Source organism: Saccopteryx bilineata, chromosome 2 (assembly GCF_036850765.1).
Source record: "Saccopteryx bilineata isolate mSacBil1 chromosome 2, mSacBil1_pri_phased_curated, whole genome shotgun sequence".
Lineage (NCBI taxonomy): Eukaryota > Metazoa > Chordata > Mammalia > Chiroptera > Emballonuridae > Saccopteryx > Saccopteryx bilineata.
In genome coordinates, this window is record NC_089491.1 from 341964322 (window position 1) to 341988346 (window position 24025).

At 45.3% G+C, this 24025-nt stretch overlaps 1 protein-coding gene across 1 annotated transcript in view; it reads right to left on the reverse strand.

Annotated features, from left to right (window-relative positions):
• Window positions 1–22624, reverse strand: part of KDM7A (lysine demethylase 7A) — a 66555-nt gene extending 43931 nt beyond the window's left edge. Inside the window, exon 1 of the mRNA XM_066262439.1 lies at window positions 22311–22624. Coding sequence (XP_066118536.1) covers window positions 22311–22504 — 194 coding nt within the window. The 5' untranslated portion in view covers window positions 22505–22624. The remainder of the gene's footprint in view (window positions 1–22310) is intronic.
• Between the last annotated feature and the right edge of the window lie 1401 nt (window positions 22625–24025).

The window sequence follows — 24025 nt, forward strand, 5'->3', positions numbered from 1 at the left end:
TCTAAAACCCTAGCACAGAGGCTGACACCATACCTTACTCATGGTAGCTTCTGTGAAGACTTTCTTAATCCAATTAGACTGTAAGCTCCTTAAAGACATCAGTGATATTTAATAATTCAGATTTTCTATTCCCCACAGACCTACCTAAAGCTGATCACAGAGCAGATGCTCACAAAATAGTATTTACTGATTGACACAAAGCAGGAACTCTAAGCACAGCAGGAGGCATTACTCTGGGCTACTAGCCAAGAGCCTGTTTAAATATGAATTTTGCAAATATAATGGGGTAGAAAATTAATATGGGGGGAAATAACTGATAAATTTTTCTTTCGAAATCTTATTTTGAAATGTCCCTTTTGTCAACACAAAACAACACTCTTCTTGACCACTTCAGTTTAGTCACAGGTAGAAGTACAGAAAAGGTCCCTCCCTGTTCATTGCAGATTTATATATTATGATATATTATGCCCATTTATTTTGTTACCCCCTTTTTTTTTTTTTTTTTTTTTCATTTTTCTGAAGCTGGAAACAGGGAGAGACAGTCAGACAGACTCCCGCATGCGCCCGACCGGGATCCACCCGGCACGCCCACCAGGGGCAACGCTCTGCCCACCAGGGGGCGATGCTCTGCCCATCCTGGGCGTCGCCATGTTGCGACCAGAGCCACTCTAGCGCCTGAGGCAGAGGCCACAGAGCCATCCCCAGCGCCCGGGCCATCTTTGCTCCAATGGAGCCTCAGCTGTGGGAGGGGAGGAGAGAGACAGAGAGGAAAGCGCGGCAGAGGGGTGGAGAAGCAAATGGGCGCTTCTCCTGTGTGCCCTGGCCGGGAATCGAACCCGGGTCCTCCGCACGCTAGGCCGACGCTCTACCGCTGAGCCAACCGGCCAGGGCCTTGTTACCCTTTTATGTAGCTCCTAAAGTCCTTATCTACACTAAATTTTCCAAACAGGGTATCTACTAAAGGAATACATATTAAATAGATTATAAACCAAAATAACCAGATTTTTAAAAGATGAAACCAACAGCGATCAGATCCGCTTCAGCCCAGCTAACAATTTCTTTCCCCATCATGAGTATGGAAAGGAAAGCTATCTTCCCCAGGATCTAATGACACCTACAAAAGATTTATATATTCAGGGCTCAGAGATCACACTCTGGGGATAAAAGATTACAGCAAATCATAATTTTTATATTGAGGACATTTAGAGATGAGTCAGCGATAAAGGCCAAGAGTCCATCCACTCAAGCTGAGCAAGTTCCCTAATAACCATTCTACTCTTGGAAATAGTCCCCAGTGCCAATGTCTAAGGGGAGAGGCCACATTCCAGCTAAGCCAAGAGGAAGAATTTGTATTAGAGAATTTCTGTTGGGACAGAAACTAATGTAGCATTCTGAGGGGACTACTTAACTCCTTAGCAGGCTTCTTCAGTCTTGATGAAGGATGAATTAGACAGGGGTTTGGACCAGAGGCATAATCTATAATAAATATCCCTACATGGAATTGTATGCATTACCCAGAAGGTCTCAAAGCACTTCAATACAGTTACAAATCAGAAGTATTCACCAAGAGCAAAACAGGCAGGACTGAGCTGACCAGAAAAGCTCAACGGCAAACAATGGGCCATCCACTCCAAATCATGCAAGTAAAGGCCAATATATAACATGCATAATATGTAAGAAGTACTTTTAACCTATTTATTTTAGAGTCATTCAAAAGATAAATCACTGTGTTGTACACCTAAAACTGACATTATTTTATGTCAATTGTAATTGAAAAATAAATTTAAAAAATAATATATCCTCTACTAACACATTTAAATTTATACTAAAATGTGGTTTTATAAAGAATACCTTATTGTAAGTTCCCCAAAGGACATTTGTAATTCTTCTCCATATCCACTAGGGGTCAGATGATATATGATTGACAGATAGACACGCATACAGGGAGTCCTCGTGCTAGCAGGCTAGTTGGGGAGCGTATCAATAATCAGGCAAGTTGAAATTATATATACAAAGCTAGTTCAGTAATCAATGGGGAACACTGCAATTGTTTACTGACCTTTAAAAATATGTGTCAAAACATTAAAAGCTGTCTTACTGTGAGCTATAATGTCTAGAGAAGTGGGACACAGTAAAACCAGTACAGGAGACTATAATTTATTTTAATTTTATTTTATTTATTCATTTTTAGAGAGGAGAGAGAGAGAGACAGAGAGGGAGAGAGAGGAGAGAGACACAGATAGAGAGAAGGGGGGAGGAGCTGGAAGCATCAACTCCCATATGTGCCTTGACCAGGCAAGCCCAGGGTTTCGAACCAGCGACCTCAGCATTTCCAGGTCGACGCTTTAACCACTGCACCACCACAGGTCAGGCCAGGAGACTATAATTTAAAGCAGTGGACCCCAACCCCTGGGCCGTGGACTGGTACTGGTCTGTGGGCCGTTTGGTACCTGTCTGCAGAGAAAGAATAAATAACTTACATTATTTCTGTTTTATTTATATTTAAGTCTGAACGATGTTTTATTTTTAAAAAATGACCAGATTCCCTTTGTTACATCCGTCTAAGACTCACTCTTAACTCTTGTCTCGGTCACGTGATACATTTATCCATCCCACCTTAAAGGCTGGTCCGTGAAAATATTTTGACATTAAACCGGTCCGTGGCCCAAAAAAGGTTGGGGACCACTGATTTAAAGCACTCTGCCATTAAAGTATGTCCTCACTAAGGGCTACTGCCTGCAGCTTCAAAACTCTCGAATGGCGGAAGTGTCCACACCCCTCCCATCTGTTATCATTCCAGTTATGCTGGATTTCAAGTTCACTTCCAGAAGCACCACTTCCTGTTTCTTTTCTGTACTTCCGTCTTTACTTGCGATTACCCAGGTTTTTGTTTTTTTGGGTTTTTTTGTATTTTTCCGAAGCCAGAAACGGGGAGGCAGTCAAACAGACTCCCGCATGCGCCCGACCAGGATCCACCCAGCACGCCCACCAGGGGGCGATGCTCTGCCCATCCTGGGCGTCGCTCTGTTGCAATCAGAGCCATTCTAGCACCTGAGGCAGAGGCCACAGAGCCATCCTCAGCGCCCAGGCCAACTTTGCTCCAATAGAGCCAGGGCTGCAGGAGGGGAAGAGAGAGACAGAGAGGAAGGAGAGGGGGAGGGGTGGAGAAGCAGATGGGCACTTCTCCTGTGTGCCCTGACCAGGAATAGAACCCGGGACTCCTGCACGCCAGGCCGATGCTCTACCACTGAGCCAACCGGCCAGGGCCGCAATTACCCAGGTTTTTTTTTTTTTTTTTTTTTTTAAAGACTTTATTCAATTTTCAGAGAGGAGAGAGAGGGAGATAGGGAGAGAGCGAGCAAAGGGGGAGGAGTAGGAAGCATCAACTCCCATATGTGCCTTGACCAGGCAAGCCTGTGGTTTCGAACCGGCAACCTCAGTGTTCTAAATCTTTGCTTTATCCCACTGCGCCACCACAGGTCAGGCCTTACCCAGGTTTTTAACATGGCCTGTGGGTTCATCATTGGAGGACAAGGAGGCAGCACAAGGACATGCTTTCCTGTCTGTGTGGGAACTGATGAACAGGTGTGCACCTGTTAGTCACACACAGATGTGCTGATCTGCGTCCTGAAGAACCAGCAGCCAACTCTGTACTTTATGAAGTTATTACAACATAGTGACTACAATCTGAATCGTGTTATTAAAACACTAGTGCTATTTAACTAAAACATGTAATGTTATAACATAATAACAAATATGTGTTGGCCCTGGCCAGTTGGCTCAGTGGTAGAGCACCAGCCCAGCGTGTGGAAGTCCCAGGTTCGATTCCCAGTCAGAGCACACAGGAGAAGCACCCATTGGCCTTTCCACCCCAACCCCCTCTCCTACCTCTCTGTCTCTCTCTTCCCCTCCTGCAGTCAAGGTTCCATTGGAGCAAAGTTGGCCTGGGCACTGAGCAAGGGCTCCATGGCCTCCACCTCAGGTGCTAGAATGGCTCCAGCCGCAACGGAGCAATGCCCCAGATGGACAGAGCATCGCCCCCTGGTGGGCATGCTGGGTGGATCCCTGTCGGGGGCATGCGGAGTCTGTCTTGACTGCCTCCCAGCGTCTAACTTCAGAAAATATGTATTTCCGATGGCTTGAGGCGACCCCTGTGTTTTGGTCGTTCGACCCCCGCCGGGGTCACGACCCACAGGTTGAGAACCGCTGCTATAGAGTGAAAGATGGAGCAGGCAGGAAGCAGACAGCCTTTTGGACAAAAGGGATTAAAGTATTTCAGCTGTCTTAAGAGAATTTCCACAGAGAACAGCGCTCCAGGAACTATTTTTAAAGGAAGGAATAAGAAATAGCTGTAATGACCAGGGAATTACCAGAGACTTTTGCTTAAGAGGAAAATGTTACACTAAATTACACTTAAGTATCTTAGGTGGGGGGTGGGGTGGGGGATGGCTATAGAAGGAGGGTAGAGAAGACAGTGCAGGGGGGGGTCTCTGAGGATAATCAAGGAAAACAAAAAAAGTTTGTAGGCAGAAGAGAATAGTTCTATAAGAGACATCTAGAAGGTAGGGTGAAGGCAGGGAAAGAAATATTAGCAGGTCTGCACGTGCAGGCCACATTGGTTTAACAGTTTAACAAGTGGAAACATCAAGCTTGCAATTACACATTCAAGACCAGAGCACAGGTCTACAAAGGAGGTAAAAATTCAGGAATCATCCACACACAGATGAAAGCTGAAGTTACAGGATCAGATAAATGCTAGAAAGAGAGACCTGTACATGGAAGGAGAAGTAGGGAAGCAGCATGGAGGTTTCCCAGAAGCAAAAGAGGGTGAGGCTCACTGATAACTTTGACCAGAGCTGTGACAACAGAGCAATAAAGATGAAAGCTTGATCCTACTGGGTGCAGAGAGGATGGGACCTCAATTAGAAAAAGAGGGAGAGCCCTAGCCGGTTGACTCAGTAGGAGAGCATCAGACCAGTGTGTGGATGTCTCAGATTCGATTCCTGGTCAGGGCACACAGGAGAAGCACCCATCTGTTTCTCTACCCTCCCACTCTTGTGCCTCTCTCCCTCTCTCTCTCTCTCTCTTCCCTTCCTGCAGCCATGTTGCAAGTTGGCCCCGGGCACTGAGGATGGCTCCACAGCCTCCGCCTCAGGCACTGAGAGAGATCAGTTGCTGAGCAATGGAGCAGTGGCCCCAAATGGGCAGAGCATTGCCCCCCAGTGGGCATGCCAGGTGGATCCAGTGGGGCCTCTCTGCCTCCCCTCCTCATTGAATAAAAAATAAATAAATAAATAATAAATTGGGGGAACAAATAAAAGAAATGAGGAAACTGAGAAACAAGTTTGGAAGTTTGTATCAGGGGACTGACCCCTCCTGCCACAGGCTGGATGCCCACAAAGGCAGAACAGAAGCAGAAAACTGGGGACAGAGTCCGGTACTGACTACCCGGCACTGAGATGGGTGGAGAAGCTGGTCTGAGGAGAGAAGCCCCTGAGTCAGGCAGACGGGTCTCTGTTCGCCCAGCAACCGTGGGATTTAAGGAAATGTTCATCATCTGACATACACAAAATAAGACAGTACAGCCAAAAAGGGAAAGTGACTCAAAGAACCAGGCACACAGAAAGTTAGTCTTAAAAAAGTACTAAATAAGAATGAAAGAGAGGAAGATGAGTCAGACCTGTAACAAGTTAAATTAAGTACAAAGACCAAAATCCTTCTATCTGCAGGTAAGTTTATACATACCCAAGATACCTTTGCAGAAGAGCTGAGTTAAAAGGACAGATCGCGTGTGACAGGTGGGGCACCCTGGGCGTTCACAGACAAGAGGAAAAACCCAGGGACCACAAACCAGGCACTGGGAAAGGAAGCTCTAGTGTGGTCACCACAGAAGTTTCCGAAGTCACTGATGGGAATTGGCCAGAAACCCTCTGCCTCCAGGGTGCCTGTGACCCATACTTTGTCACTCTGGATCAGTCAGGATGCTTTCCAAACTGTTCCATTGTTCTCACTTTTATTCTTTTTTTTTTTTTTTTTTTTTTTTTTACAGAGACAGAGAGAGAGTCAGAGAGAGGGATAGACAGGGACAGACAGACAGGAACGGAGAGAGATGAGAAGCATCAATCATTAGTTTTTCGTTGCGCATTGCGCCACCTTAGTTGTTCATTGATTGCTCTCTCCTATGTGCCTTGACCGTGGACCTTCAACAGACCAAGTAACCCCTTGCTCGAGCCAGCGACCTTGGGTCCAAGCTGGTGAGCTTTTGTTCAAACCAGATGAGCCGGTGCTCAAGCTGGCGACCTCAGGGTCTCGAACCTGGTTCCTCGGCATCCCAGTCCGACGCTCTATCCACTGCACCACTGCCTGGTCAGGCTATTGATATGTTTTTAATAGTTGAGGTTCCTGGGAAGTGGGAACAGCTCTAGGACCTCCAGGAGGAACTCCAGGGCCATTTTCTTTCTTTACTGACTAATATTAAGTATCCAGAAGACACTGTATAAATCAAAAGGACACAGCTTTTACACATTCAAAATATCAAGTTATCTACAATGGTATAGGCTCCCCCAGCTTGTACAATCTTATAATTTATTGCACATGACGTCAGGCTGTTATGATTACTAACTGATCATCAGGAGTCAATATCAAATTTTTGAAATTCCTGTGTTTTGTGCTCAAGAAAAACAATACTTCTAAATTACAAAAGAAGAGTAGTTCAGCACTTCACAAAATATTCTGATCATGTTTTATTCCCCCTTCCCCATAATAAAACACAATTGAATGTGTCATTATATTTTCTCTAGCATTGGATTTTGATCCGTTAGAATGATCAGATAAATGTAACTTACAGCCCTGGTAAAGAAGTATCTTAAATTTTCATAGTATGTTTAAGCACAAACTTCTATTTCAGTATCAGTGTTCCTTATGCTTCCTGTCTTTAGAAAATAAAATGTAAAATATGTCTACAGATAAAAACAATTTCAAAATGTGTAATACTAGAAACTTACCTTAAGAATATACAAATGCTCAACAAGAATAAAGGTACATATACAAAAATACAGTGTCTCCGTAAAGTCATGGTGCAATTTTGACCGGTCACAGGAAGGCAACAAAAGACAATAGAAGCCCTGGCCGTTTGGCTCAGTGGTAGAGCGTCAGCCTGGCGTGCAGAAGTCCCGGGTTCGATTTCCGGCCAGGACACACAGGAGAAGCGCCCATCTGCTTCTCCACCCCTGCCCCTCTCCTTCCTCTCTGTCTCTCTCTTCCCCTCCCGCAGCCAAGGCTCCATTGGATCAAAGGTGGCCCAGGCATTGGGGATGGCTCCTTGGCCTATGCCCCAGGCACTAGAGTGGCTCTAGTCAACAGAGCGACGCCCCGGAGGGGCAGAGCATCGCCCCCTGGTGGGCAGAGCGTTGCCCCTGGTGGGCGTGCCTGGTGGATCCCGGTCGGGCGCATGCGAGAGTCTGACTGTCTCTCCCCGTTTCTAGCTTCAGGAGAAAAAAAAAAGACAATAGAAATGTGAAATCTGCACCAAATAAAAGGAAAACTCTCCCAGTTTCATACCTATTCAGTGCAGTTCCATGTGGGCTCACGCACAGATTTTTTAGGGCTCCTTAGGTAGCTATCCTGTATAGCCTCTACAGACTCGTCACTGACTGATGGCCTACCAGAGCGGGGTTTCTCCACCAAACTGCCGGTTTCCTTCAACTGCTTATCCCACCAACTAATGTTATTCCTATGTGGTGGCGCTTCGTTATAAACGCGCCGATATTCACGTTGTACTTTGGTCACGGATTCGAATTTAGCGAGCCACAGAACACACTGAACTTTACCGTCCACATCTCGACTGGTATGGCTGTGGGCTGCTCTGCTGTATACACGGTGTTACGTCATCATCTGCGCATGCGCACATGCTGCCACATCATCCTACAGAAACTGGTAGGGTTTTCCTTTGATTTGGTGCAGATTTCACATTTCTATTGTCTTTTGTTGCTTTCCTGTGACCGGTCAAAAGTGAACCATGACTTTACAGACACACCGTATATACACTAAAGCATTAAGTACTAAGGATGGAGAAAGGGAATAAAAAGAGAGGGGAAGGAGAGGAAGGAGGGGAAGGAAGAGAAAGGGGGGAAAGAGGGGAAAGGGGGGAAAGGGGGAAGGGGAAAAGGAAAAACTCTCCCAGACCTCCAGGATACTTTACTAAATGAACAAGAGCAAGGGAGAGTCATGTGTACAGCATGACCCACCCTTCTGGGTGGAAACGCGAAGCTCAGGGACATTCACTGCTGGGGAAGCAGGAGTACAGGAAGGACAGACACTCTCACTTTCCATTTTTTCTCTTTCACTTCTGCTTGAATTGCTCACCAGGTTTCTTTGTTCTTTTGATCAAGCTGTATGGTCAAAGGAGACACAAACCCCCCCTTTTTTTTTTTTTTTTTTTAACACAGAGACAGAGAGAGAGTCAGAGAGAGGGATAGATAGGGACGGACAGACAGGAATGGAGAGAGATGAGAAGCATCAATCATTAGTTTTTTTGTTGCAGCACCTTAGTTATTCATTGATTGCTTTCTCATATGTGCCTTGACCGTGGGCCTTCAGCAGACCGAGTAACCCCTTGCTCGAGTCAGCGACCTTGGGTCCAAGCTGGCAAGCTTTGCTCAAACCAGATGAGCCCGCGCTCAAGCTGGCAACCTCGGGATCTCGAACCTGGATCCTCCGCATCCCAGTCCGATGCTCTGTCCACTGCGCCACTGCCTGGCCAGGCACAACCCCTTTTTGTATTCATCTTTTTTACTCCTCTATATTGCTTAAAGCTAATATTACACATTAAAATGTCTCTTTTTTAAAAAAGTACTAGTTTCAGGTATAAAACAGTGATTGGATATTTGTGTACTTTATGATGCAATAACCTCACTGTCTAGTAACCATATGTCACTATGCAGTTATTATAATATTATTATCTATAAGTTAAAACTCTTTATATAATAACCTACAGAAAATGCTAATAAGCCAATTAAATTCAAAACTAATGATCAAGGGGAAGAAGTGAGCATTTAATTCAGCTTCTCCTACACAAACTTGCACTACCAGGTAGCCCAAGGAGCAGATGAAGGAAAATTTTCTCTTTACAGAAGAAGTATTCCAGCTTCTACTTAAAGAAATTTCATAATGAAATTATCATCACTGCAACCCCTAATGAATAAATGAAGGGATACTGGCATGGCTCCATGGCAGCAAGCATGAGCAAAAGAGAAATGACCAGACGCTTCCTGATGGAAAATACACCACACATTTTTATACGTATTCTTGGGGGGAAAACCTGAATCTGACTAAACAGCTCTGGATTCAAATACCTACTTACAAGACAGAGATGAACATGTTAAAAGATGCTCAAGTGAGGCCCTGGCCAGTTGGCTCAGTGGTAGAGCGTCGGCCTGGCATATAGAAGTCCCAGGTTCAATTTCCGGTCAGGGTACACAAGAGAAGCGCCCATCTGCTTCTCCCCCCTCCCCCCTCTCCTTTCTCTCTATCTCTCTCTTCCCCTCCTGCAGCCAAGGCTCCATGGGCGCAAAATTGGCCCGGGCGCTGAGGCTAGTTCCATGGCTTCCACCTCAGGCGCTAGAATAACTCCGGTTGCAGTGGAGCAATGCCCCAGATGGGCAGAGCATCACTCCCTAGTGGGCTTGCCGGGTGGGTCCTGGTTGGGTGCATGCGGGAATCTGTCTATCTGCTGCCCCCCACTTCACTTCAGAAAAATAAAAAAAAAATTTTAATTTACAAAAGGATATTGAAAGGATGTAATAACTGAACAGAAAGTAAAGACCTTTATAGAATCAAGTTTTTCTGCAACATATAAACTGCAAGGGAAAAGGAGACACATGAGGGAAAGCTAGAGAGCAGGGTTTTCTAACAAAAGCACTATTAACATTAGGGCCGGATAATCCTTTCCATGTGGAAGCTGGGCTGTGTGGGATTTTAACAGCATCCCTGCATCTACCTATTAGATTGCTATAGCACCCCGCCTTATATAAAGTGTTCTAGACCATGCCAAGTGCCCCTGGAGGGAGGGGTGAAGAGTACAAAAATCTCATCGAGTTGAGAACCACTGCTACAGATGAAGGAACTGACAAGACTTCAGCTAATCACTATGTGTAGACTTTAACTGAATCTTGATTCAAGCAAATAGCAAAAAAGAATTGTAACATTTATGAGACAACTGGAAATTTGAACACTGAATATCTGATGATATTAAGGAATTTATCATTTTTAGTTATTATATTTATAGTTATAATAAAGGTATTATAGTTTTTTAAGAGGCTTTATCTTATAGATATACATGCTAAAATACTCAGCTATAATATTGTCACAAATTTCTTCCAAGTAACACTAAGTACAAGAAAAGTGTGGGGGAGGATTAAAGGAAACAAGATTGGTCATAAATTGATAATCACTGAAGGGGAGTGACAGTTATCTGGGAGCAGCACATTATACTATCTGTGTATAGTATACAAAAGCAGTGTATGTTTGAAATTTTCTGGACCTGGCTGTTTTGCTCAGTGGTAGAGTGTCAGCCCAGCATGTGGATACCCAGGATTCAATTCCTGGTCAGGGCACATAGGAGAGGTGCCCCTCTGCTTCTCTACCCCTCCCCCTCTCACTTCCATCTCTCCCTCTCTCTTTCTCTCTCTCTCTCTCTTTCTTCATCTCCTACAGCCATCACTTAACTGGAGCAAGATGGCCCTGCATTCTGAGGATGGCTCCATGGCCTCCACCTCAGGCGCTAAGAAGAGCTCAGTTGATGAGCAACACAGCAATAACCCAGATGGGCAGAGCACTGGCCACTAGTGGGCTTGCTGGGTGGATCGCAGTGGGGATCATGCAGGAATCTGTCTCTGCCTCCCTTCCTCTCACTGAATTTAAAAAAAAGGAAAAGAAAAAATAAATTTTCTCTAAAAACAACAAAATTTAACGTCAAGACCATCATGGTAGGTAGCAGCATTCAGCTGAATGCCAAACCAGCCCAGCAACTGAATCTTGAGAACATCGAACTGATTTTCCCTAACCATCCCAGGAATGCTTGCTCGTGTGCATTCAGAAGCTCTAAAATGAACCCATTTCCAAAGGAAAATAATCACCATCTTTTCAAAGGACAAATTAAAAATGAATTCCCAAGATACCTTAACACTCCTGGGATTCACAAAAACATAGTTTAGAAGATGCTGCTTTAGAGAAATTCCTGGATCATTGACTACATTAGAGAATCCCATTATATTATTTTCTTGCTCTGTGTTTGTTCCTCCCTGTCACTTACATATATTTGCTAAGTTCATTTTACTAAAAACTACCAAAGGCAGTGGTATTTTTAAATTTAGATACAGAATAACAGTTTTAAATTTAGGCACAAAGCATCACCAGAATACAATTTAAATATCCAATAGTACAGAATATTTTTCCATGAGGCCATTCTTATTTTTATTTTATTTATTCATTTCAGAGAAGAGAGAGAGAGAAGGTGGGGAGGAGCAGGAAGCATCAACTCCCACATGTGCCTTGACCAGGCAAGCCCAGGGTTTCGAACCAGCGACCTCAGCATTCCAGGTCAAGGCTTTATCCACTGCACCACCACAGGTCCCATGAGGCTATTCTTAGAGGTAATAAGGTACACTTAAAAATACATTATATGGGCCCTGGCCAGTTGGCTCAGTGGTAGAGCATCGGCCTGGCGTGCAGGAGTCCCGGGCTCAAATCCTGGCCAGGGCACACAGGAGAAGCACCCATCTGCTTCTCCACCCCTCCCCCTCTCCTACCTCTGTCTCTTCCCCTCCTGCAGCCAGGGCTCCATTGGAGCAGAGTTGGCCTGGGCACTGGGGGTGGCTCCATGGCCTCTGCCTCAGGCGCTACAATGGCTCTGATTGCAACAGAGCAACGGCCCAGATGGGCAGAGCATCGCCCCCAGGTGGGCATGCCGGGTGGATCCTGGTCGGGCGCATGCGGGAGTCTGTCTGACTGCCTCTCCGTTTCCAACTTCAGAAAAATACAAAAAGAAAATACATTATATGGCAAGAACCATATGATTTCACTCATATGTGGGATAGAAAACAGAAAGCAACAAACAAAGAAACAAAAACTCATAGACACAGACAAGGGTGTGGTGGTTACTAGAGGGAAAGGAAGGTGGGGAGAGGTAGAAGAGGGTTAAGGGATCAAATATTGGTGACAGAAGGAGATTTGACTTTGGGTACTGAATGTACAATGTTATATACAGTTAACGTATTAGAGAATTGTACACTTGAAACCTAAATAATTGAATTAACTAATGTCACGCCAATAAACAATAAAATTTTAAAGATACATTATACAAATATTAGTAGAGCTAAGGAAAAAAGCTCATAGTCCCCTATAAATGCTTAAGTCTGACAAAATTCAACTATACATGATAAAAATACTTTAAAAATTGAGGTATGCTGCCTGACCAGGCAGTGGTGCAGTGGATAGAGCATCGGACTGGAATGCAGAGGACCCAGGTTCGAGACTCAGAGGTCGCCAGCTTGAGCATCGGCTCAGCTGGTTTGAGCAAAAGCCCACCAGCTTGAACCCAAGGCCGCTGGCTCCAGCAAGGGGTTACTCGGTCTGCTGAAGGCCCGCAGTCAAGGCACATATGAGAAAGCAATCAATGAACAAATAAGGTGTTGCAACGTGCAACGAAAAACTAATGATTGATGCTTCTCATCTCTCTCCGTTCCTGTCTGTCTGTCCCTGTCTATCCCTCTCTCTGACTCATTCTGTGTGTCTGTAAATAAATAAATAAATAATTTTTTTTTAAAAATTAAAGTATGCTTTCTTAATATGATAAAAGGCCTAAACCCTCTTATTTGATAAGGAAACATTACAGCAGTGGTCCCCAACCTTTTTTGAGCAACGGACTGGGTTTAATGTCAGAAAATATTTTCACAGACCAGCCTTTAGGGTGGGATGGATAAATGTATCATGTGACCGAGACAAGCATCAAGAGTGAGTCTTAGACGGATGTAACAGAGGGAATCTGGTAATTTTTAAAAAATGAAACATCGTTCAGACTTAAATATAAATAAAACGGAAATAATGTAAGTTATTTATTCTTTCTCTGCGGATCAGTACCAAACGGCCCATGGACCGGTACTGGTCCGTGGCCCAGGGGTTGGGGACCACTGCATTACAGCATTTCTACTAAAATCAGGAACAAAGAAAGTATTTCCACTATCTCCACCACTATTCAATATTGTACCACTGGTATAAACCTATGCGATTAGATTCAAAGTAATCACTTAGCGGCATAAGAAGAGATAAAGAGTAGTAAGCCTATCTCTATTTATGCATGCTATGAACCTCTAGTGAACTTATGACACAACTAATTCAAACCATTATTTCAGTAAGATGGCAGAATATAAAAGTAATATTTAAATACAAGTCTTCATAGCCCTGGCCGGTTGGTTCGGTGGTAGAGCATCAGCCCAGCCTGTGGAAGTCCTAGGTTCAATTCCCGGCTAGGGCACAACGGAGAAATACCCATCTGCTTCTCCACCCTTCCCCCTTTCCTTTCTATCTATCTCTTCCTCTCCCACAGCCAAGGCTCCACTGGAGCAAAGTTGGCCTGGGTGCTAAGGATGGCTTCATGAACTCTGCCTCAGGTGCTAGAATGGCTCCAGCCACAACGGAGCAACGCCCCAGATGGGCAGAACATCGCCCTCTGGTGGGCATGCTGGATGGATCCCAGACAGGAGTCTGTCTGACTGCTTCCCCGCTTCTAACTTTGGAAAAATACCCCCCCTCAAAAAATATGTCAAGTCTTCATATACATAACCAATAACCAATTAGCGAGCAAGTGGGCAAGAAAGGAAAATTACATATTTAGGAACAAACTTATTAACAATGTGCAAAACTTATATAAAGAAAAATTTAAAACAGCTGAGTAACACAAAGGTAGATTTAAATAGAGACATTTTGTTCTTGGATTGAATGACTCAACTTAAAAAAAAGGTCAGTTCTCCCTAAGTTAATTTATAAATTTAATGTAATACAAATAAAGTATCAACAGTTCTCTAATGAAATTAAACAACATGCTACTAGAATTCATGTGGAAAAATAAACCTGTAAGAATAACCCTGGAGACCAATAACCACGAGGCTGGGGCTAGCCCTACCTTATCAGAACATACTATTAAAGTCTCCGTAACGAAAACAACTGGGTGCAGTACATAAGTGGACGAACAGCTCACTGGAACAGAATGGAAAGTCAGCAACAGACCCAGGTCAACACAAAACTCCCAGCATGTGATAAAGATGGCATGTCAAATTACTGAGCATATGTGGACTTTTTAATAAGTAGTGCTCGGTCCGACCTGTGGTGGCACGGTGCATAAAGTATCAACCTGGAACGCTGAGGTCGCAGTTCGAAACCCCAGGCTTGCCTGGTCAAGGCACATGCGGGAGTTGATGCTTCCTAGAGCTCCTCCCCACTTTCTGTCTCTATCTCTCTTGTCTATCTCTCTCTCTCCTCTCTAAAATGAACAAATAAAATCTTAAAAAATAAACAAAAATAAATAGTGCTGGGATAACGGGGTAGCCATTTAGGAAAAAATAAGATTCTATCTCTATGTCATACTATATACAAGAATAAATTCCAAATGGATGAGAGACCTAAAAGTAAAATAAATAAATTAATAAAAACACACAAGTAGTATAAATAAATAAATAAAGTAGGTAAAATACTCTTTAACGACTTGGGATAGAGAAAGGCTGTTAATAAAAGAATCAATAAATGATTGATAAATATTATATGACTACACAATATTTTTTACAAACTTGCATGGCAAAAATAAAAATCACCATAAAACCAAAAAAAGAAAACTACAAGGGTAAGGGTCAGCAATTCTAGAACTACTTTATGTATACTCAAGGTTGAACAAATAAATCTATTGTATATAACAAGAACTGGGTTTCTCATCGTTAGACACAAAGTTGCAAGCAAGGAAAGAGAGAAGGCTAAAATGAACAGTGTGGTATTGGATGATAATCAAAGGTATCATTAAGAAAAACTTACCATTTTTAATATAGACAGGTAGAACAGAGGCAAATACAGATGTGTGTGCATAATTAGTATATTTCCTAGCTCTGTCTCCTGAGAAGGTCTAGAAACAATGAGCTCACCTAGTATCAGACCTTGCTTTCTAAAACCTATTCTCTAATAAAAGGAACCAGGGCTCCCACAAACACAAACTCATACAAATTACCATTAATTCAGCTATTACTGATGGAAAAAGACTAATATTAATATTAATGGGAAAGTAAGAAAATAATCAGGACAGTAATAAAATGGAACTTCCAAAAAGAACTGGAAACTTAGTAGCAACTGAAAGATAAGCACTGGCCAACTGCTCGAAGCTGTGCGAATTATTGTGAAGTCTCGATTGCGCCAACCAACCAAAGCTTGCTTTATAATCAAATTCCTCTACACCTGTTCTTATTCTTGAGCCCCTCACAAAGCATCGCCAAACATGAAAGCATTCTTCCCCTTGGATGTAAATTCAGTAAACTCAATTTCATATGTAAGTACACAGGCTATGAGAGCATACCAAGCAGAAATCTGCCCCAAACTGATGGTTTATTATAACAAAACAAAAGCTTCATTAAAGAAGTGTATGTCAAGAGAGAAGTGTATGTTAGAAGTGTATACCAAGCAGCCTGAGATAAGACTCCTGTATCACAACACATTTTGTTCAAACAGTGAAACTGAGTGTGTGTGTGTGTGTGTGTGTGTGTGTCTTGTAAGTGAGACACAGACAGACAATACTTACACATTCCCCTAGGACAAACTGTCCTATCAAAAAAGATGTGAGAAATTCAATAAATGGGCTTTTTTTTCTCTTATGGGGAGATATATGTTCACCTAGTAAGTTTATGTTATAATATTAAAAGATGTCATCATTAAGGGGAAATTTCTCTGAATAAATTTCAAAAATAATTTCCCATCCCTAATTAAAAAATCAAAATGCTCTCCAATAAGAAATCCGTCACAACCAGAACGAAAACAGAGTTAATTTATAAAAATTTTCAAATAAACATTTCATAAATACTGTTCCCAAGGCAGTTATGATTGTTAACATATTTATGTAAAAGACACTAATTTAATAAACGACAAAAACAAAAAGGTTTACAGATATGTCTCTGGAATCCTGTTGCATCTGTCCCACCTGCAACCTTGGGACTTCGGGACAATGCTCTAACCAACCCAGCTATCCCACCAGGGCTGGCTCAAACTTTTAAAATCATCTCACCTGGGCCTGACCAGGCGGTGGCGCAGTGGATAGAGCATCAGACTGGAATGCGGAAGACCCAGGTTCGAGACCCCGAGGTCGCCAGCTTGAGCGTGGGCTCATCTGGTTTGAGCAAAAATTCACCAGCTTGGACCCAAGGTCACTGGCTCCAGCAAGGGGTTACTCGGTCTGCTGAAGGCCCGCGGTCAAGGCACATATGAGAAAGCAATCAATGAACAACTAAGGTGTCGCAATGCACAACAAAAAACTAATGATTGATGCTTCTCATCTCTCTCTGTCCCTGTCTATCCCTCACTCTGACTTTCTGTCTCTGTAAAAAAATAAAATAAAATAAATAATTAAAATCATCTCACCTGGATTATTATAATAGCCTTCTTACTGATCTACTTGTCAACCTTTGCCTCTCTCCAGTTTATTCTCCAGGTAGCAGCCAGGGTGAAACTTTCAAAGATTAAGCCAAATCGTTTACTCCTCAAAATATGCCGTTTGCTCTGTATAAAGTCCAAAATATTCTGTGTTCAAATGTCTCCTTCTCAAAGGTCTTGCATAATCACAGCATGTGAAAGTAGCCTTATACTGTCCCCAGCCCTCTCTCTTCCCCCAACATGATTTTTCTTTTCTTCTGTCACGTACATCTGTTCATCTCTCTCTCCTTCTCCTCCTTGCACTCCCCCTCCCCACCAGAATGTAAGTAAGGAGAGAACAGGACTCTGTTTTGCTGTTGCTATCTTCCTAGGACCAAGAACAGTGCCTGGCAATCCCATGAAAATCAGGAACAACAAAATAAAATTACAAAATATTATATGTCAGCTATGAAATTGCTAAATTTATAATTTTTGAACCTTTAAATGATTGAAATACACTTCAAACATTAAAATGAAGTTTTAAAAAATCTTCAGTGCACAAACAGCTCAGCAAATATTTACATCTGTATACAGTTATGTAACCACCACCCAAGCTCAAGATAGAACACTTCCTGAACCTCAGAAGCTCCCTGGGGCTTTTCTCAGTCAGTAACCCCCCAGAGGTGAGCACTAGCCTGACTTATCTCAACCAATTATGCCTGTACTTGAACCTCACACAAGTAGACTCAAACAGTAAACGCTTTTATGTCTGGCTTCTTTTATTCAACCGTGTATCTGAGATTCATCTATATTGTTGCATGCATCAGTCGTGCATTCGTTTTTTAAAATCACTGATGAGAATTCCATTTTATAAATATACCACAATTTATCCAATTCTTTGTTAATGACATTTAGATGGTTACAATTTGAGGGTAATATAAATAGTGCTCCGTAAATAATTGTGGGTATGTCTTTTCCTGGAAATACTCATCTGCAGATTGGCAAAGTTTTTGCTTGGCTGGATTTTGGGGGGAGAGGGTTAATGACACCTTAGATTGCTGAGGATGCAGGGAGCTAGTAGGGGGCACTGGTGGTGAGAGTCTAAATGAGAATAACTTTTCTACAGGACAATCTGGCCATAGGCACAAGAAGCCTAAAAATATCTGTGCCCTCTAATAATTCTACTTCAAGGAAGTTTCTTATTGAGTACTTACACGTGCCAGATCTTCTTATAAGTGTTTTATATGTATTAACTCATTTGACTTATTCTAAGGAAATAATTAGAGATGTTCACGATGGTTTGTTTTAGAACGATGTTAACCATCCATTATTGGGAAATACAAGTAGTAATAAACTAGGTAAAAAACTATTAAAAGGGGAATGGTTTTAAAATGTATTGTTCTAAGACTATACTTTCAGGGATCATTTCTATAGTTTGTTAAAATGTATTGTTCTCCTATGAAATTAAACATTCTGCAGCCACTGAAAATGTTTTTAAAGATACAGAAAAAAAGTATATATTAATGAAAGAAGTTAGGTAACAGTGGAATGCATAAAATGAATTCTAGTTTTTTTTTAATACATACATATATCTTAAATATTAAAACTGTGGCAATCTTTGGAAGACATGGCACTTTCATATTCTTGATACATTTCTATACCTCCCAGTTTTTCTTTATTACTTTTGTCAATCAAAAAGAATACATGATGGAAAAAGTCTAACAAACAAAAGTGTTACAGTCTAACAGAAAGACAAAGACTGAAATACAATACAATTTAATTAGGATAATGATGTAGTTTTGCATAGGATCATATTAAGTGTGCTATGGAAAGAAAGCTAGCCTAGTCACTAAGGGGTGGAACATTATCAAGAAAGCTCTCTATTGTCTTCCAAGGGCTCAGAGAAGAACTCCCATCTCTATCTAGGTTGGAAGGAAACTTCCCAGGAAAATCCTGTTAATTCCAGGCCCCTAGGGTATCAATTATACATTGTGTTCTTTTCCCCTCTGGCTTACAAACAAGTCTTAGGCAGACTGAGGGTGAGAATTCCTAAACACCAAGGAGGCAGAGTTCAACAGCCTTCAACCTGAAGGAGGCAGCTGCCTATCCCCCCTACTGCCTGGCTGGAAAGCATCAAGCAAGGGTCCTCCTTCCCTGTCAGAAGCAATTTTCAGATGCTCAGATGTAAGAAACTCCAGCAGAATAAACCCAAATTTATATCATAATTCACTGATTCTTTGACTTTAAAAAAAGTCTACTTCAATAATAAAATTATCAAGAAATGATCCAGGTAAAAGCCATTCTCTCTACCCACCCACCTCCTCTCTCTTCCTCTTCTGCAAATGGACCAGCCCTGGAAACCAAGGGAAAGATGAGCATGGGAATGAAAGTACTAAGCTCTACCTTGGTACTTGAAGGACCAATTCTCACATAAGCAAATGATATTTAATTAATACATAAGGAGATTTTGCTGTGTTCAAAAAAACACTCATTTCATGGTACAATAAATATTACAGTAAATACTGATTACAGGAAAAACATAAAGACTCCAAATTACCATACTTCATTAAGAACTAATCTTGCCCCTGGCTGGCTGGCTCAGTGGTAGAGCATCTGCCGGGAGCATGTAAGTCCCAGGTTTGATTTCCAGCCAGGGCACACAGGACAAGCAGCCATCTGCTTCACCCCTTCCCCTCACACACGCACTTTCTCTTTCTCTTCTCCCACAATCATGGCTTGAATGGTTGGAGCAAGTTGGCCCTCAGTGCTGAGGATGGCTCCATGGCAGGCCTCAGGTGCTTAAATAGCTGGGTTGCTGAGCAACAGAGTAGCAGTTCCAGATGGGCAGATCGTCAGTTCCAGACAGGATTGCCAGGTGGATCCTGGTCAGGGCACATGCAGAAATCTGTCTCTGTCTCCCTGCCTCTTACTTAAAAAAAAACAAAACTAAAACTAAACTTGCTACTAAAAAACTGCTTTTGCATGGCAGAGCAATATCACTAAATTTTCTAATTTCTGACACCTGACCCACATTAAATTCTCAAGGACTGTTGCTAAAAAACAAACAAACACCTCTGGGTTCAAAAAATATATCTGAGTCACTTCCACAAATATAAAGCCATACTAATTGATGTGACAAAGCAGAGTATACTTGTGGCCTTGCTCTCCCTCCTTCACATATGCCCTCTTTACTTTCCCTTCAACTTCTCCTGTTTTCAAATTTATATTGATATTTAAATGAATCACAAAATTCTCCATAAACTAACTGCAGCTTTTCATGGTTATAGTGTTAAGTGACCCAAATTAAGATAATTCTACCCTAAAATTTACTCCCCTATAAAATCTCTACATTGCACAGTGGAACAAATTTCTTTTTTTTTTTCCTGAAGCTGGAAACGGGGAGAGACAGTCAGACTCCCGCATGCGCCCGACCGGGATCCACTCGGCACGCCCACCAGGGGGCGATGCTCTGCCCCTCCGGGGCGTCGCTCTGTTGCGACCAGAGCCACTCTAGCGCCTGGGACAGAGGCCAAGGAGCCATCCCCAGTGCCCGGCCATCTTTGCTCCAATGGAGCCTCGCTGTGGGAGGGGAAGAGAGACAGAGAGGAAGGAGAGGGGGAGGAGTGGAGAAGCAGATGGGCGCTTCCCCTGTGTGCCCTGGCTGGGTATCGAACCCGGGACTTCTGCACGCCAGGCCAACGCTCTACCACTGAGCCAACCAGCCAGGGCTGGAACAAATTTCTTATGCAGCTAAAATAGTTCTTTGAAAAATAAGTACTAACATAATCACTTAGGGATTCTGGCTATATTCTATATGTAACCTAGATTTTTGGGTGTTGAAATAGAATTTGCAAGATTTAGCATGCTCAAATTTCAGTTTTACGTACAATTGAAATAGAGAAAAACATCGGTTTGGAGTAAGAGAACTTTGGATAATTTATTCTTAATTACATGTGATGTGGTTGTAGTAATATTCCCCAAGCATAGACCAGGTTGTTGAAGATTATCTGATAGAAAAATAACGACGCTGTCTTTCTTTTAGTGACAGTATTCTTCTCTGTTGTTACTGTCAGAACTGTGCACACTGAAAACTGATTAAGGAAAACTAACTGTACTTGAAAATTAAGTGAAAAGTAACTGTATCTAGCATTCAACACGGAAAAGAACGCTGTAGTTGAAATGGTTTTCTCTCCCAGGGCCAGTAGAGGGAGACTAAGACATCTGGCCCGGTCGTGCAGTGTGTCTGTAAAATTGGGGAGGGGGGGAGCGGAGGCTGTATTTAAATGTCCTGCTGTCAATCAAAGGACACTTCCTACAATCACAGTCACCATTTCTGCTATTACCCGTGAGCTTACTCTCACCAAGATTCAACACCAAACGGTGCTTGGGGAACCTGCTTCACCTAAAGGTGACCGCAGGCTTTCCCACAACACCCAAATAAGGACTTTGGGAGCCCAACCCCAACTAGTTTCTTTGTTTAAATGCCTGCGAATCCCTCCCACGCCGGAGTCAAGAGGCTGTGGCGCCGCCCTTTATTAGCCTCACACTTTGATTACAAAACACATGAGTCGGCGGCCTGGCGGCGGAGGCGGCTGGAGCTCTCACAAACGTCAAACCCGAAACGCCGGCGGCCGTGCCGACGCTCGCCGCCCCCGCCACCCGACCCAAAGTACCACCGGCCGGCGAAAGTTCGCCCGCATCAGCCCTCGGGCGCCAGCCCCGCATCGTCTGAGTGTCGCCACCCCCTCGGGCGAAGAGAAATTTCACTCTTTGTAAAGTTTGAGCGGCGACGCGGGGGGTTTGGGACGGGAGGCTGTCCCTTCTGGCCCCGCTGCCCACTCCATCCGCTCCGCCTCCGCCAGGACGGGGTGTGCTGGGCGGCCGGGTGGGGGGCACCGTCCGAGCCCATCTGCCGCCCAGCCCGAGACGCCCGGGACCCCCGGTCCCCAACTTCCGACTGGCATCTTTTAAGTCCCCGAGAGTGCCTCATCTGTTGCTCTGTTTACTCCGCGGAGCCCCGCCGGGCTGGCGCTGCCGACGCCCCCGTCCCAGCGCCCCCGGCGGAGGAAGTTTGATAAAGACCCGGAGAAGGGGGCGCGACGGAGAACGGCCGGGGTAGGGACGAGGGCGATTTCTGCAGGAGACCCCGGGCTGGGCGACCCGGTTGCCGCCGGGAAGGAAGGCGCGGCGGCCGACGGGGCAAAGCAGCCGGGCGGGCGGCGACTCCGGGCCGGGAGCCCCGGGCGGGTGGCCGGGCGGGCGGGGCGGCGGCCGGGCTGCGGGCGCCGCGAGGGGCGGCGGGCCCGGCCGGCGCTCCGCCCGCCACCTGCGCCGGCGCCTGCCCCGGCCGCGTCCACTCGCCCCGGTCGCCCCCTGCCAACTTCTCGGCCGACCCCCTTTGTTCCCGTTTGTTGTGGCGACTCTTCGCCCGGCCGGGCGATCCCACCAGCCCCCCTCTGCCTGCCCGGCGCCCGGCGAGCCCGGGGCCCCGAGCGTCCCGCTGCCCGGGCCGGGGGCTTGGTGCCCGGGCCGCGGGGCGCTCGGCGCGGCGCGGCGGCCCGGAAGAAGGGGGTGCGGGCGGGCGGCGCGGCGGCGGCTGGCCGGTGGCCGGCGGCCGGCGGCGGCGGCAGCGGGGCTGGAGGAGGTTTATTTACCTGCCGTGGAACCAGTCCTTGCAGATATCGCACTCGATCATGAAGCGGCTCACGTCGTACGGCTGCCGGCACACACAGTACACCGGCGGGGGCGGCGGGGGCGCCGAGGCCCGGCCCGGAGCCGCCACCGATACGGCTGCCGCGGCGGCTCCCGCTGCTGCTCCTGCGGCCACCGCCGCCACCGCTCCGGCCATCTTTAAAAAACACACACACGCTCGCTCGCTGCTCCGCTTGCCGACTGGAGCGAGCGCGGCCGCCAGCCAGCGCCGCCTCCTGCAGCAGCCGGAGCAGCAGCCAAGGAGGCGGCGGCGGCGGCGCCTAAGTGAGCGCGCGTGCGCGCGCGGGGCCGCGGGCCGAAGAGGCGGGGGAAGCGTCGCGCGTGCACGGCGCGCGGGGCCCCGGCACAGCGCCTTCCGGCGCTCCGCGCGGGGCCGTGCGTCTCGCGCACGTCGTCTGGCCGCCTGCGCGCGCGCCCCGCTCCCCCAGCGTTTGTCGGGCGGAGGGAGCGGCTGAAGGACACACGGGGCGGAGGAGGCGGGGGGAGGCCGAGGCTCCCTGAGGACACGCGCTCTGGCGCGGGGCGCGCGGCCTCCGGAGGACGGCGGGCGCGTGCGGAAAGCCGGCTCCGGCGATCGGAGCGAAAGCGAGGCCCGGGAAGTTCCTGCGCAGTAAGCCCCGGCACACGCTGCGTCTGTGCTCGGAGGACGGGAACCGGGGAAGTTAGAGCCCCCGCCAGGGCCACCTCCGGACGAGGGCGACGCTTACATCCATTAGCAGCCGCCCCGCAACCTCCGAGCGGCCGAACCGGGGGCTAACAGCACGCAAGGCTGGCTGTGCCCCGCTTGGGTGCAGGAGTGGGCTGCGTGGGGGGCGTCATCCAAACTTCGAAAACCGTCCACCCGAATTCCCACCGACCAGCTAGGAAATTAAAGTGTCGCTAGAGCCCTGGTAGGCGAAAGAGGTTGTTCCCAAGAGAAGTTCATTAATGTCTGTGAGCGGAGAGGGACCAGCTCTGAAATGTGGTTGGTGGAGAAAGAACTGAAGGGGGACCCCGCGAGTTTATAAATTACACGACTGCTTCCAGTCCCAAGTTTGGAAGATAGGGATATCATTCTAAGTGACAGTGACACTTTGGAATACCGCAAAAAAACGAATAATATGGTACTTGACATATAATAGGCCATTAATACTTTTGAATGAAGGATAAGATTGATAAGAATGAAAACAGCTAATAAATACTAAATGGAGGGTGCGTTGGAATCATAAGTATGCAGATTGGAAGGAATGTAAAGAATTATTGAATCAGATATTTGTACCTGAATCTCAGGGGCACATCTATCATTAGGAAAAGCCCGTCTCACCCAGCCCCAGGCAAAGAATCGCAGATCTAATCTAACCTTTTTATAATTGAGGAAAGTAACTGGTCTACACTCTCAGATCTGGGTTGAAGCTACAGTTTAAATTTCTTAATTATGTATCCAGTCTTTTTTCTACTACAGCAGAAAAAGAAACACCTGGAAATCAGAGTTGACTACAAAGTGAAAGAATTAGGAACATACTTCTGGAGAAAAAAAAAAAAGCATAATTGTGACCTTTGTTGGGAGGCATCATGGACTGGTGGAGTGGAAAGGGTTTGCTTTATATAATCTATGTGACCTTGGGTAAGTCACTCCATTTCTCTTGAACCTAGATCCTGAAAGATCTGTTCAGAGAAA